The sequence below is a fragment of the Furipterus horrens genome, unplaced genomic scaffold (genome assembly GCF_987537825.1).
Source record: "Furipterus horrens unplaced genomic scaffold, mFurHor1.1.pri manual_scaffold_5, whole genome shotgun sequence".
Classification (NCBI taxonomy): Eukaryota; Metazoa; Chordata; class Mammalia; order Chiroptera; family Furipteridae; genus Furipterus; species Furipterus horrens.
Window position 1 is genome coordinate 161,294,016 of NW_028327175.1, and position 15,268 is coordinate 161,309,283.

At 48.8% G+C, this 15,268-nt stretch overlaps 1 protein-coding gene across 2 annotated transcripts in view; it reads left to right on the forward strand.

Annotated features, from left to right (window-relative positions):
- Positions 1 to 14,823, forward strand: part of SLC29A3 (solute carrier family 29 member 3) — a 42,235-nt gene extending 27,412 nt beyond the window's left edge. Inside the window, exons 4-6 of one of the 2 annotated variants that reach the window (XM_090278155.1) lie at positions 3,784 to 4,010; positions 8,345 to 8,507; positions 13,421 to 14,823. In XM_090278155.1, the coding sequence (XP_090134281.1) occupies positions 3,784 to 4,010; positions 8,345 to 8,507; positions 13,421 to 14,075 (1,045 nt within the window). In that variant the 3' untranslated portion in view covers positions 14,076 to 14,823. Of the gene's footprint in view, positions 1 to 3,783; positions 4,011 to 8,344; positions 8,508 to 11,043; positions 11,178 to 13,420 lie in introns of both variants that reach the window. The other variant, XM_090278156.1, reaches the window with a different exon arrangement.
- Positions 14,824 to 15,268: the final 445 nt, after the last annotated feature.

Sequence of the window (15,268 nt, forward strand, 5' to 3'; positions counted from 1 at the left end):
GAAGTGGTTAGAAAGGCCTGGGCCTGTCTGTGGTGGGGACCTGGGGCTGCCCAGGCAGCTGTCCTCCTCTCCCCACAGCTTGGGCAGAGAGCTGGCTCTGAGGGCTCAGCATTTCAGGCGCCTCCTACCCCAGAAGGGTCCAGGCTGCCCTGGGGGCCGCTCTTGCCTTCCCTTGCCCTCCCTTGGCTACAGGAGAGGAGTGAGGGCAATGGTTTGAGGCTACACTGTTTTTTATTTAGTGCGTGAGGTTGAAATGTCTCCTTTTCTCACCTACTGGAGAACCCTGGCTTTTTCTGACTGGCTCATACATAATCACCAAGCATTTTATTATGTTCAGTCTACAGCATCATAAATACTTATGAGGAGGATTTACATTTAGGAGACTTGTGGGGAAATCAGTCCCCTGGGGTCCTGAGCCCTCACAAGCAAGGGGGTAGTGGGGAGCTAGCAGCATGGGTACAGCTGGCAATTCTCTCCAAGAATGTCATGTCACTGACCTGCCTCAGGGTCCAGGGGCTGGAGCGGACATCTCACCTTCTGGCCCTCCAAAGGCCTTTCTGCTGTCCCAGAACAAAATCCCCCCCAACCTCCCCCGACGACCACCACCACTACCACCAGCACACGCGCACACACACACCCACCCACCCACCCACCATGGGCGCTTGTCAAGACTCCCTGAAATCTCAACAGCATCACCACCCTCTGGGCCACTTTTCCTGCCTGGGGTGGGTGACGGAGAGTGTGGCCAGCGAGCCCCCATTACTGCATGTGGGGCAGGTTGCACAAGCACATGCCATACAGCTTTATGAGCATTGAAAATAGCCCCAGGCGAGATCCCTGAGGGCCTGGGGCTTATGGATGAGGCTTGGAGGAGAATGGGTTATGTAGCTGGCAATTAGCAGGCCAGCAGGAAACCTGTGCAGGTGAAGGGCCTTAGGGGGGGCCGAGACAAAGGGGGCTTGCCTTGCTTTTTAAATGTATGCGTCATTTACCTCCTCATCCTTCACTCCCCTCCTCTTCCCGCGCTGTGGGTGCTGGATAAGTCCCCTAGCTCTCTCCAAAGCAACTGTCCTGTTCAAGTAACCGCCTGCCTTGTGGTGACAGGCACAGGAAAGTTCCTGTGAGGCCAGCAGAATTCCTGAGATGAACTTTTCCTGCAATGTCTGCAAGGGGGTGGTTAAAGGCCAAAGCTGTTCCCAGGGTTGGCCGGCAGCGCTGCAGGTGCACACAGCTGTCTCCCTGCCCTGCTGAGGGGCCAAGAGGCAGAGCGATGGGAGGTTCAGGCCCAGTGCGAAAGCCATCCCTTACTGCTGATACCTTTCCTTGTCAGTTTGTGTAGCCAGTGGGTATTTGCCAGATGCCCACCAGGCCCCGCGGCAGCCCTGGGGATGACAGCTTAGATAGGCCCTGTGCTGTGTAGCTCCTCATGTCTCCCAGTCTGTTCTAGTCCTTCTTTCTACTCCAAGGAACTGTGAAAACCTTTGGGCTTTGTCCCAGCCTCTCTCTCCACTTGAATTTCTTCAGATTGGGAATCATCAGCTGGAAGGGACCTGAATGTTATCTAGCCTCTTCCTTTCCAAGATGAGGAAACTGAGGCCCAGAAAGGTTGACTGTTTGCTTGGGGTCACATGGTGAGTTATAGGCAGCACTGGGCAGGGCTCCAGTCTCCTGACTCAGGCTCTGTGCCCCTGCTTGCTGTTATTTGGGGGGTGGATGGGGCAGCTCCAGCTGCTGGGAGTGGGGACACTGGTGGCCGGGTTGAATGTGTAGAATCTCCCTGAGCATCAGAGGTAAGGCCTGACCACCAGCCTCCAGGGCGCCTGGTGTGCATATATATAGATACTCCAGGCCCCCGGGGGTCAGGTGCTCCACCTAGCTGCCCACCAGCTCCTGCCCAGGCCTAGACCCCTGCAGATCCTAGGAAGATGTGTCTTAGTGTGGGGTTCCCCAGAAACAGACCCTGGAACAAGTATTTTATTTAAAGGTGGTTTATTTGGGAGGATGTGAAGGTAGGAGAGTGGAAAAAGGAGACCAGTAAGGGAAGGCAGCCAATGAAGAATGCCTCATTAAGCCAGCTCCCCCAGAGGGTTACCAAGCTCGACCTGCCAGGGCCACTCTGGGAGCTAGTGTGGGACACACAGGGCGAGGAGGGACTCGGTGTGTTTATTCACTTACTTCCTGGGCATTGGTTGAAGTTTGCTCTTAGGAGGTGTTAATTACCTGTCACTTGCAGCCTGCTTCCTATAAAAGGTAGGGCACGTGGGCAGGGCACTCTGAGCTGGAAACGCTGATGTGCCTCTGTGTTAGCTGGCACTCTTGGTGACAAACAATAGAGACACAAAGAGGATTTTCTCATTCTTTACCTGGAAAGTTAAAGTTAGCTCTGCCTCTGGGTACTGCTGGACCTGGGTTCTAGTCCCACCTCCCCACAGACTTACACTGACTTTGAACCAACACTGATTTTGAAACCACCCTCTCACTTCCTTGGGCTTCCTTCTACTCCTTATAAAGCAGAGGCAGCACCTGCTCCTTTCAGTTGGATCAGAACGACACTCAAATTATCCTGGGACCACAAAAGCACTTTGAAAAAGCCCTTTCTTGCTTTTCATGTTCATCATTTCACACCTATTTATGTATATATATTTTTCCTGCCTTTAAAGTATTTCTTTTTTTATCAAAAAAAAAAATTATGTATAACTAATCTGGCTTTTCTCCCAGCCCTCACCCACTGGTTAGAGGGAAAATCAACTTAACTTCCAATCCGGTTTAAAGCTTAGTCTAATCTGATGAATTAAACAGCCTTTTAAGATGATGTTCTCTCTCCTTGGAATAAAAATGCGCAGTTTCTCTGAGAGTCAGCCTTCCCTGCTTCTCCCTGAAGGGCAGTGTTTGGGCAGGTTGGGGGCTGGGAGGAGTGTAGGGCTTACATTTAGGGTGGGAGGTGGGGCAGGGGGCTGGTCCTGAGCTTCACAAGCTTTGCATCAGCTGCTGTCCTTGACAGTGGAGACCATCACAGGAGAAGCCTTCTGCCCCCGCCACTTGTATGGACCACATTATTCTCTTTGTTCCAGGGAGGCACTAGAGTGTCATCCAGAGAACACAGGCAGCAGCCAGACCTCCTGGGTTCCCAGCCAAATGACCTTAAGCAAGTTCCTTAGCATCTCTGACCAATTTCCTTATCTGCACATGCAAATTTAATAAGTTAGCTATAGAAAACGCTTAGGAGAGTACCTAGTATAAATTAAGTACTGGGTGCTGTGATGACAGTGATGGTGGTGATGTTCTTCTTTTTCCCCCCACTACTAACTTTTGTGGGATGGAAGTCCAGTGGGTGGTTGCTCTGTTAAACACTAGACAAAGCCAGCAGAAGCTTAGCCCTGCAGCAGGCGGAACAGGGAGGGGGCTTTCCTTGAGTGCCCCTCGTGTTCTGTCCTGAACCTCACAGCAAGACTAAAAGAAGCCGTATCTGCCAAGCAGTTACCCTGACCCAGACTCAGCTTTGCGCTCTGCACACTCCCCTGCAGATGTCCTCACAACCACTCCCGCAGGTAGATCCAGTCTTCTCCCTGTCGTCCAGAAACTGAAACTAGAGCAATTGAGTCACTTAGCCAAGGCCACACAGCAAGTGAGCTGGAAAGGGCAGGGCTCAGACCAAGGTCCCCCGGCTGCAGATGGACAGACCCCGTCCCTGAGCTCACCTGCTTCCCATAATAATGTTCACCAGCCCGGCCTGGCATGGAGCCCCAAGGGGGTTTCTAACTACTTCTGGCATCCTCCCCCTAGAGTTCCAATTCATGTCCGTGTGCTGGCCTCACTGACTGTCATGCTGGCCATCTTCGTGGTAATGACCGTGCTGGTGAAGGTGGACACCTCCTCCTGGACCCACAGCTTCTTTGCTGTCACCATCGCCTGCATGGCCATCCTGAGCGGCTCATCCACCATCTTCAATAGCAGTGTCTTCGGCATGACTGGCTCCTTCCCTATGAGGAATTCGCAGGCGCTGATATCAGGTGAGACATCTGACCAGGTTAGTCCTTCCGGCTCACACATGAAGGAGCCAGAGGAGAGCGTGTAACCACCTTTCCAGAAAAGGAAAGGAAGGGTAGGTGTATTTCCATTACATATTATTATGTAACAAAGCACCCTAGAACTTAATGGCTTAGAGCAAGAACAGTTGTTTCTCTTGCTCACAAATCTGCGATTTGGGCCGGAGTTGGTGCAGATAGCTGTCTTGTGCTCCGTGCTGAGATAGCTCAACTGGGGCTCAGGAATCCACTTTGGTGGTGGCACGCTCGCCTGGCTGGCACGATGGTGCTGGCTGTTGGCTGGAAGTTCAGCCAGGGCTGGGTCTGGAGCCAAGGCTTCTCTCCACCTGGACCCTGCTGTGGCTGCCTGGGCTTCCCTATGGCATAGTCTGGGTTGCAAGAGCGAGGATCCCAGGAGAGCCAGACAGAGTGTTACTTTCTTTTATGATTTACTGTGTAGGGTCACTTCTGTCATAGCCATAAGCCCATCAGGATTTAAGAGGAGAGAACACAGACCCCCACTGTCCCACTGGGAGCGTGTGAAAATTATACTGTCAGAGGAGCAGGTGGGAGGGAGGACAGAGTTGCAGTCACTTTTGGAACATATAGTCTGTCTACCAAGTGCGTCTCCTGAAACAGCATTCCTTTCTTTCTTTCCCTCTTCCCCCTTTCCCTCCTCTTGTCCACCCTTCCCTTTGTTTTTCCATTCCCTTACCCTTCCCCCTTCTTTTCTCCTTCTTTCCTCCCTTCTATGTTTTTTCCTCCTTTCTGATGTTATAGAAGACCTGCTATGTGCTGGGGATTCAAAGATGAACAAGACTCAGCCTCTCAGGAGCTGGCAGCCTAGTGAATGAACTCCTGTGACCCAGAACTCTGGCCTTCTGTGGGGGTGCTGATGTGTGACTTGGGCCAACACCTTTAGCTGCAATTTTGATGCTGATCCTAAGCCTGTTGTTTAGCCCTCAGCAGTTCTGTTCTCTTACCCAGGGGTACCAACAAGGTAAAAAGGAGCTGGGTCAGTAAGAATCTGTGCTTTCCCAAGAGACCACCACCCCTAAAGCAAGACTGGGGGCTCAGCTGCTCTGTTCAGTGTCTCTGCACGCCCCTGTCATGTGAAGGAGTGCTGGGAGCATTTGCTCACTTGAAGAGAATTTCACAAAGAATCCGCTGTGTACCCATAATGAATAATGCCAGGTAGTATGTGGCAGGCATGACAAATGTATTGACAAGTGTGTGTCCCTCTCCCAGTCCTGCGCCAGTGGTAGACATCACTAATAGATCTGTATCTTTCCTCCTGAGCCTCTACATTCTTTTCAACGCAGCACTGGAGACAGTTACTTCAACGGATCAGAGTTAGATGTGGCTTCAAATCTATTTGCCACTGTTGATATAGGATTAGTCTTCTGGTTCTATCCTGGGAAACCTTTGGGCCTAAAAGAAAATACAAGAATGGAACCATTGCTGAGTTTCTGGAGTACAATCAATATATCCCTAGCAATGCTTCAAGAAGGGCATGCCTAGGCTGAAGGAAATGGCCACCAAGTGCTGGATTTAATTCCTTCTGTCACCCCCTGTCCCAGAGAGAAGCTCTTGTCCCCTCATCTCCCTCCATCTTGCTGGAGGATATATTTTGCAATATAACGTCCACCTTGCTCATTACCTATAAGGGGCCAGTAACCAAACATATACCCTTTTATGTTGGAAAGTGGTCCTTCAAGTTTATCTGGCCATCAGCGAATCTTCTAGAGAAGGGGGGACACTCCCTGAACTCTTCAGAAAGTCCATTTTTGACAAAATGTTGAAATCCAATGCTCACACTTATATGTTAATTACCCTGGGCCCCGAGCCACTGTCACCACTGTGTGCAGTCCCTACTGGGCACCCATCACTCCGGAAAGTCCCAGGTGTCCACTTTCCCAGAGGCCCCAGTGCCACCTCACCACCCCCTACTTTTTGTCCAGAGGAACCCATCTGTGAATTCTGCCTGCGTTGGCATCTGAGGAACAATTCATTTGTTTTGTACTGGAGTTTTTTTAAACCCCTCATTTGCATGTATTTCCATAACTGATGAGATAAAAGTAGGGAGTCATGAAGGATGAGCTCCCCGAGGGCTGGTTTGTTGTTGATGATAATATTGTAAGTTCTCTACAACTTGAGAAGAGAGAGAGGAAAATCAATAGGCAGTGATGTTAGATCTCTTCCTCCGGGCAGCCGGCAAATGTCTTACTGAGTTTCACCCCAGTTCTTACTAAACGCCCAGGTGTGGATTACAGCTTCTCAGAAGTTGGGAGCCTCTTGGCAAAGGGTTTACCCTGCTGTTGCTGCTTTGATGTAGGAAGGACAGAAATAGCCAAACACCTAATTGAGAATCTGAGGATTTATATGGTACTTCTCTGTGCTAGGAACTCTTCTGAGCACTTTACATGTAATAATCCTTTTTAATCTTTATACAGCCCTAAGAGGGGGTCTTTATTAGCATCTCCATTTTAAAGATGAGGAAACGGGGGGCACAGAGCGGTTAAATGACCTGCTGAAGATCACACAGCCAGAAATGGTGGAGCCAGGCTTGGACTCAGATGTTGTGGTTCTTGAGTCTGTGCTCTTAATCACTATGCTAACTTCTATTTCTTTGCCTTCCTTCAAATCCCAGCCTGGGGCTATTAGAGCTCCTATTAAAAAGGTTGGGATCACCCACCAGGGCCAGGGCTGTTCTCTGCAGAGCCACAAAGATGTCAGGCAGAGTGAGGCGGTGATGGTGGGCATTACAGGGGACGAGGGTCACAACTGTCGTCTCTCTCCCACTTCTCCTCCATGCAACAACAGGCAGCAAAGTGGTGCCTGGTCCTAGCTGCCTAATAAAATGACAAAGCACTTCAGGCGAACATGAAGCTGTTTGCTGTTTGCAGTCAGCCGCTTCTTGCTTCCTTGAGAATTGAAATTCATTCAGCCAGTCTATCCAACTTAGTCACCAGGCACTTACTGTCCTGATGCTGATGGTTGTGTCTGTGTTCAGTGCTTTTTCTATTCATTGTCCCACTTCCCCCTCATTGCAGTCTCATGTGATGACGGGACGAATATTAGCACCATTTTCCAGGCAAATAAACAGAGGCAGAGAGCAATAAATGATCAGTTAGCCAACTGCTGATTCTGGGCCAACAAAATGTTGAGTACCCATGGTTGGGAGGTTCAACAGAAAAGGAAGACACAGTCCTTCTCCCAACTGCATGATTATGGCAAGAAGGTGACAGGCATTTGTGGAAAGTTGGCTTTGTGCCAGGCCCTTTCCAACCATCATCTCTTTCAGTCCTCAAAGGAGCCATGTAAGGCAGGCGCGATTCTCCCCATTTTACAGATGAGCAAACTGTGGCTCCCAGATGCCACATTAGCGCCCAGGTCACAATGAGCAAGTAGCAGAGTCAAGGGTGAGACGTACATCAGTTTGGGTCCTGGACCCCTGGGTCCACTAGGTCTTGCCACCTCCTTAGGTAGCAGTGAAAGGTGTGGTGCCACGGGGTCACATGGGTCACAGGTCAAAGCCCTTGGCAAGAGAGAACATTCCATGTGTAGAGCCGTTGCATGCAAGTAGGTGCAACTGTGTGTATGTGTGTAAGAGTGTGACAGTGCATGTGTGTGAGTATATATGTGACTTACTATGTATGTGCATGGGAGTATGTGTATGATAGTGTGTGTGCATATATGTGTATGTGATAGACTGCAGGTGAGTGTATGTGCATGTGATAGGATACGTGTGAATACGTGTGTATGCGTGCACCCATGTGTTCACACACATACAGTACCACAGCTGCCATGGGGCACGAGGTAAGTTCCGTGAGTTCACGGGTGGGCGGCACAGGGACTTTGTAACTGGTAAGGACTGCCCAGGTCAGATAGCCTGGCTCGGAGACAGCTGCAGAGCCTGTGCTGAGACGTTCCCTGAACCCCTTTCCCAGTTTGGTTGGTGGATGGTTTGAGCCGAAGAGGAGTTCCTTGATATGTCCCGCCCTGAATCTAAAATTTCTGACCCCACCAAGCGATAAAGAGAGATGGAAACAGGCAAAACCTTGGAGGCCACTTACCACCTCAGACAGCAGCCTCTGGGTCAGGGACATGAAAACCGATATCCTCTTCGAGAGCTCATGGTTGCAGAACCCCTCCTTGTCTGCCAAGGACCCAGGACACTGAGAACTGCAGCATTTTTCTCAGCAGGGAGAAACTTTATTTTGGTTCTGTTAAACTTGAGCAGAGAGGAGGCAGACCTAAGATGCAGGGAAGATGGACCCACCACTGACCTGTTTCATGGTGTCCTGTGTTCTCTGCAGGAGGAGCCATGGGGGGCACCATCAGTGCCGTGGCCTCCCTGGTGGACCTGGCACTGTCCAACGATGTGACGGACAGCACCCTGGCCTTCTTTCTGACTGCGGACGTCTTCCTTGGACTCTGCATGGGGCTCTACCTGCTGCTGCCCCGACTGGAGTATGCCAAGTGAGACCCCACTTCTCGATCTCTCAGTTCATTTTTCTTTCATGTGGTTGTGTCTTTTTATTATTTACTGGTATTGTCATCTATCTAATTAGGTGGCATGTTTGTTTCCTTGTTTACTGCGCATCTCCCCACTGGGGCGTGAGCTCCCTGAGGGCAGAAATTGTGTAGATTTTGTTCACTGCTGTGTCCTGCTGCCTCAAAATGTGCTGGGCTCAAGTAGTTGCTCAATAAATTAGTGGGCCAATGGATGTGAGTTGCAAGTTTGCAGACAGGGAGGACAGGTGGTGGGACCTGAAGAATGATGAGTAATAACTCTATTCACTGAGCACCTCCACTGCCCCTGCATTGTGCTCAGCTTAGTCTGATGGCTCATCTCCCATTTAATACTTACACACCTGTTCCTCATAGGATGCAGCATTATGATTTATCATGATTGTTACCATTCACATATGAGAAAACCTGGCACAGAGAGGGTGAATTACTTGCCTGAGTCTCGCTGCTCAGCCTGTTGGCAGCAGCACTAGAATTCAAACCCAACAAGCCTATCTTTTTAGCCCCTTTCCCCGGGGCCTCCTTCACCCTGCAGGACCTCTTTTCTTGCCTTAGTTTCTTTCTTGCTTTGTGTCTTTCATTTTTTTCTTTCTTGTTTCCTGCTGTTCTTTAGAAGCAGCTCAACTTTTTCTCCTATTTTTTTCAATACTTTTTCATATCTGTTATCTTATTTGATGTAGGAAATGCAAGAATTGTTTTCCCCATTTTACAGGTGAAGAAACTGGGACAGAGAAGGCCAGGTGATTGATCTTTGGTCCCTCAGTGTGCTAGCCAGCAGAGCTTGGAGAGATCAGGCCCTGGCTCTGCCCTTGTCCACAGGAAACCTATTTTGTGTGGTGGCATTGAGCTAAGCCACTCACATACACCTTTTCTCCGTTTAGTATACATGAAGACTTTGCAGTTGTTACTATGTTTTTCCATTTTACACATGAGGAAACTGAGGCTTTGGAGAGAGAACAGACATGCTCAGGTTGCCCATGTGGTGAGTCGCGGGCAGGGATTTGAACCTGGAGCTGTTTTCTGGAGCTGCGTTCTTTCCACTGCATCATGTCATAGCTCTGGCTTGTGACTTCAAGGTTCTGTCACAGTCCACGTCTCCTGTTCCTGTGAGAGTCAGCTTGCTAATCACAGAACCCCAATTCTACCAGGGCAGGTTGCTTTCCCAGTTTGAGGATTGTTATAACCCAGGCTGGCCTCAGTGGCCTCAGGAAGATAACAGGGGCCTGAGCAACTTGACCCTATGTCCCCCAGGAGGCTACAGACCCATGAACTCGCCCATCCCCTCCTCTGCTCCTTCAAGGCCGTCATCAGAAATTGCCCAATTGTACTTCATGATGGTGTCCCTTGAATCCTGGGTTCTGGCTGGCTCACTGCCCCTCACCCCCAGCACCCCATACACTACCTGGCACCTTGTCACTGCTGATTAAATTATTCTGAGTCACTAATTGAACAGAAGGCAGGAGATTCCCACCACACCTTCTGCTATTTCCCTGTCCTGTTTTCAGAGCACTTTGCATGGTCTGTTTTCAGTGGGGTGGCCAGCCTTTCCTGTTTGCCTGGGCTGAACGTGTTCTCAGGATGAGGGGCTTTCAGTGCTAAAACCAGGACAGTCTCAGGCAACCCAGAACAGGTGATCACCCTGGATTTCAGTCTCACTTGAACAGGCCAAAGTCCTTCCCAGCTGAGCATGTGAGAGAGAGAACACCCAGAGATATGCTGTCCCATGGAAGCTTCCATTTCTTTGCTGATTAACACTTTAGTCAAGACTTTTGGTTTTATAGAAACTCAGCTGAGGATGGAGCTTTAGAGGGAGCTGTGCTCCTGGGGCTACTCAGACTGAATCTTACTTAAAAGAGATCCCACAGGCCCTGGCTGGATAGCTTAGTTGCTTGGAGCATCGTCCCATATACCAAAAGGCTGAGGGTTTGAACCCCGGTCAGGTGCGTACAGGAGGCAACCAATCAATATTTTTACATTGGTGTGTGTCTGTCTGTCTGTCTCCCCATCCCCCTCTAAAATCAGTGAAGATATCCTCAGGTAAGGATAAAAAAAAGTGTGGGGGGGAGCCCACACGTGCGGCCCTAGGAGGGCTGGGCTACCCCATTGCACCCAGGAGGAACTGAGACCTGAGCCGCACACAGGGCTGGATGCTGGTGACCCCAAAAGGGTGAGGCGAGACAGTCAGCTTTGGAAGAACTTAGGAGGAAGAGCTTCAACCAGAGGAACTTGGCAGGGAGCTTCCTCAGAGCAGACTTAAGGAAGGACCTGACACTGAGTAGAGGGAGAAGTAAGAATATTTCCCTAACTAGTGATTGTGAAACATGGCAGGGTTCAAGGCCAAAACGCCCTGCTCAGCATCACATGGAAATGTGATTCTGGGGAGGAATCTTCCCACCAACCCACTTGTTATCTATATAGGCTCTTAGGGTGGGAGGACTGACAGGGATCTCAAAAGCTCATGACTATAGAACCCCTCATTTTACAGAGGAGGAAACCAGGGCCCAAAGAGGAGAATACTTGGCCCGAGGTCACATGGAGAGGTAAAACAGGACTGAAATCAGAACCCAGCCATCACCGAGGTGCTGTTCTCCCATCGCCATTCCAAACCTTCTATTTGAGGTATCTTAATACAGTTAGCCCATGTCTCCCAGTTTTCAGACCCCTGAGACCCAAAGAGGTTGAGTGACTCAAACAAGTTCACACAGCAAGACAATGTGATCCATGCCTTTTCCTTGATCAGAGTAGCAGAAATTGAAAAGATTGGTAATATTCAGTATTGAGGATATGGGGAAAAGACACTTTTATAGGCTTATCAGTTCTTTCAAAAATTATGTTTTGAAGGCTGTTCTGTGCCTGGAAATTTAGCTGGTAAGAGCCAAACATGGTTCTTGCCCTAGGGAGCTGTCTTCTATTAAAGGAGACAGAAGATAAACCAGTAAACTAACACAATGATTATAAATTGTGGTCAGTTTTTTTAAAAGAAATAAATAGGTGGTTTCATAGAGATTAAAAGGGTAGGGTGGGTGGGTCAAACAGAGTACAGTATTCCTTCACTTATCAGGGGTATTACATTCTAGACCCCCGCACGATAGGTATAAATCCACGAAGTAGGAAACTTACATTTATTTTAGTATTTATACATATTTTAAGGCTTTATAAACCCTTCCCACACACTTATAAACTGTTCCCAGTCCCTTATTAACCTTTTCCACTATGTCCTTAAACATATTCTACACTCTTAAAACTACATAACTTAAACAACATACGTATATCGGCAGCAGCCGTCCGTCTCGAGAGACGATGGTGAAGCTACATACGTATATAGTACCGCAAAATCCCACAATATAGCGAAAAATCCGCGATAAATAATTAAATGTAATATTTTTAAAAATCCCACGATACAGTGAGGCCGCGATAAGTGAACCGCGATATAGAGAGGGAGACTACTGTAGTATATCGTGTGATTTTTGCGGTACTGTATTCATATGTTGTTAAAGATACGTAGGTTTAAGATTGTAGAATAAATGTAAGGTTCCTACTTCGCAGGTGGGTCTAGAACGTAATACTGCAATAAGTGAGGGAATACTGTATTAGTCCTACTTGTTTGGAGAGCAAATCATCAATATCAGTTAGAATTTTAAAGGTACAAACCTTTTCTTTTTTTTCTTATATCCTCACCTGAGGACATGCTCACCAATTTTAGAGGGAGTGGAAGGGAGGTAGAGAAAGATAGAGTAACATCTATCAGTTGCCTCTTGTATGTGCCCTAACCGGGGACCAAACCTGCAACCTAGGCGTGTTCTCTGACTGGGAATCGAACCCATGACCTTTTGGTTTAGGGGATGACACTCCAGTCAACCGAGCCACATTAGCCAGGGCAAAAGGTACAAACCTTTTGATCCAGTAGTTACTCTCCTAGAAATCTGCCCTACTATAGTAGTATAGAATACTACTATATTCATGCAATATGTATAGAGATATTCACTGCACCATTATTTGTAGTAGAGAAAAACTGGAGCTAACTGAAATGTCCATCAGTAGGGGAGCAGTTGAATTGTATGTTCATACAGTAAAACGCTATACAGCAATGAAACAGAGACATAGAACCCTGTGCCCTCATGTGAAAGGGTGGCCATATAATGTTCTTTGGACAATTATATGTATCCATTTATGTGTAATAGTTATGAATGTATTTATGAAGTTATATGATATATTTATATATTATTTATATAGGAATTATACTATTGTGGAAAGTTTTACAATATGTATGTTTGATGCTACTTTTGCTTAAGAAACGTAACTGGGATTTAGGGGGTACAGGGTGTTTGCAGATGTGTAGAACCATATACACTGGATTTTGAATGATCAGTACCTCTGAGGAGTGAGACCAGAGGGGAGAGTTCTACTACATTATTTCTCTTCTGTGTTATTTGGGTTCATTGCATCAAGCATGTATTACTTTCATAATATTAAAATTTTTAAATTTTTAAGTGCTATTTTATCTCCACCTCCTTTCCCCAAAAGCAAAAAACAAGTGAGCTGAGACTGGAGTCCAGGCCCATCATGCTGTCCGTGTCAGAGTTGGTTTCCTCTGACCCTTCTCAGGGTACGGCCACCACCACAGAACAGCGGGCTGGATAGAGTCCAGCCTTTCAGGCAGTACCAGGACAGGCAGGTCAGGGACTGTGCCAGCTTCCCTCTGGCCACCCTAGAGCTCATATATATAATCTGAGAGCCTTCTGGGGCTGCAGGCCATCAGGGACTTGGGCTTTACACACTGGGCCTAAAGGTCCCCTCCTTGTTGCTAGAAATCCCAAGTTTTCTTTCTGGGGCCCTCTGACCATGTGCCTCTCTCCCTGCAGGTACTACCTGAGGCCTGTTTGGCCAGCCCATGTGTTTTCTGGTGAAGAACAGCCATTTCAGGACTCCCCCAATGCACCTTTGGTGGCCCCCAGAGCCAGCCTCTCCACAACACCACCCCTCCTCCCCATCCTAAAGAGGACAGCAGGCCTGGGCTTCTGTGTCATCTACGTGCTCTTCATCACCAGCATCATCTTCCCTGCCATGTCTACCAACATCGAATCCCTCGACAAGAGCTCGGGCTCACTGTGGACCACCAGGTTCTTCGTCCCCCTCACTGCCTTTCTCCTGTTCAACTTTGGTGACCTGTGTGGCCGGCAAATCACAGCCTGGATCCAGGTGCCAGGGCCCAGAAGTAAGGTGCTCCCTGGACTGGTGCTGCTCCGGACTGGCCTTGTCCCCCTCTTCATGTTCTGCAACTTCCAGCCCCGTGTCCACCTGCAGGTGGTGGTCTTCTCGTCTGACATCTATCCAGTGCTATTCAGCTCACTCCTGGGGCTCAGCAATGGCTACCTCAGCACCCTGGCCCTCATCTATGGGCCTAAGATTGTGTCCAGAGAGCTGGCCGAGGCCACAGGGGTGGTGATGTCCTTTTACATGTGTTTGGGCTTGCTTCTTGGCTCTGCCTTCTCTGCCCTGCTTGTGCACCTCATCTAGAAGAGGTCAATGGCAAGAGAGTTGGTACTGCAAGCTTGGTGAAAGCGGCAGGACCTCCCAGGAGGGCTCAGAGGACATGAAGAGAGGTCTGGAGTTGGGCTCAGTGCAGAAAGCAGAGCACAGTCAGGCCTCGTCTCTCCCCATGGAGCTGGTGACACGTGCTGTCTCCATGCTAGGCAGAAACATTCCAGACACTAATGGAACACTCCTGAGACTTTTGAAGAAGACCAAAAGACATCTGAATAAGACAGTTGTACAGCCACAAAATGGAGCATCACCTCCCTAGCTGATGGTTACGTTCCGCCTTTCTTTATAGCCTCTTGGGGACTGGGTTGCCAGTATTGGGCTCAGTTAAGTGCCAAAACCCAGCCTTGCTCCTCCCAGCTGACAGCAAGATGTGAGAATTCTCAGCTCTCGCTAACTGGAGGGGTCCCCCTGGAAAAGAGGTTGCCATGGGATAACCAGTCATTAGGTCCAAGACCCAAGCTTGCGCAGACCCTTCTTTCTGTGGGTGAGAGAGTACCCACCAACCAGACTGGAGCACCAGAAAGACAAGTCTTCCAGGAACCCTTCATTCCTGAAATGTGGGCTCCAGAAAGTCTCTTTGTACCGGAGACCAAGCATTGTTAGGCTTGGGTTTTCAAATAGGGATCTTTAAAATGGCTTATGGCCTCAGTAAGGGCTGGGTCCTTTTATGTTTACAACCTGGTCATTGGTTCAAGGGCATAATAAATACCTGGGTACTTAATGAAGTATCTGTATTCGTCAGGGTCTTGGTAGGAAAGAACACTCAAAATGCATAATCTGAGGATATTTGAAGAGTCAGTGTAGGACCCTGGGGAGGGGGTACCTCCAACCTGCTGTGACCTACAAGGGGTAAATTTCCTCTTTCCCTCCTATCTCCTTTGATCTCCTCCCAGTCCCTGTGGTCTGAGCCAGAGCCAAGGAACAGGCGCGGATGATGTCGAGTGGATGGAGGGGCCTAAGGTATTCAGCTCAGGGCTTCATCCCAAGTGGGGCTACTGACCCCTCCACTCTCATAGATCTATTTGTTATTAAGATCAGTAGAGCTCTGAAGCTTTGGTCAACACAATGTTGCTTTGTCCTACTTAGTTGTCTCTTTTGAAGCCATTGTTTCAAAAGGTGACCATGGGGTTTTGTGGCCCCACCACATTTGCAATCACGACATGAAT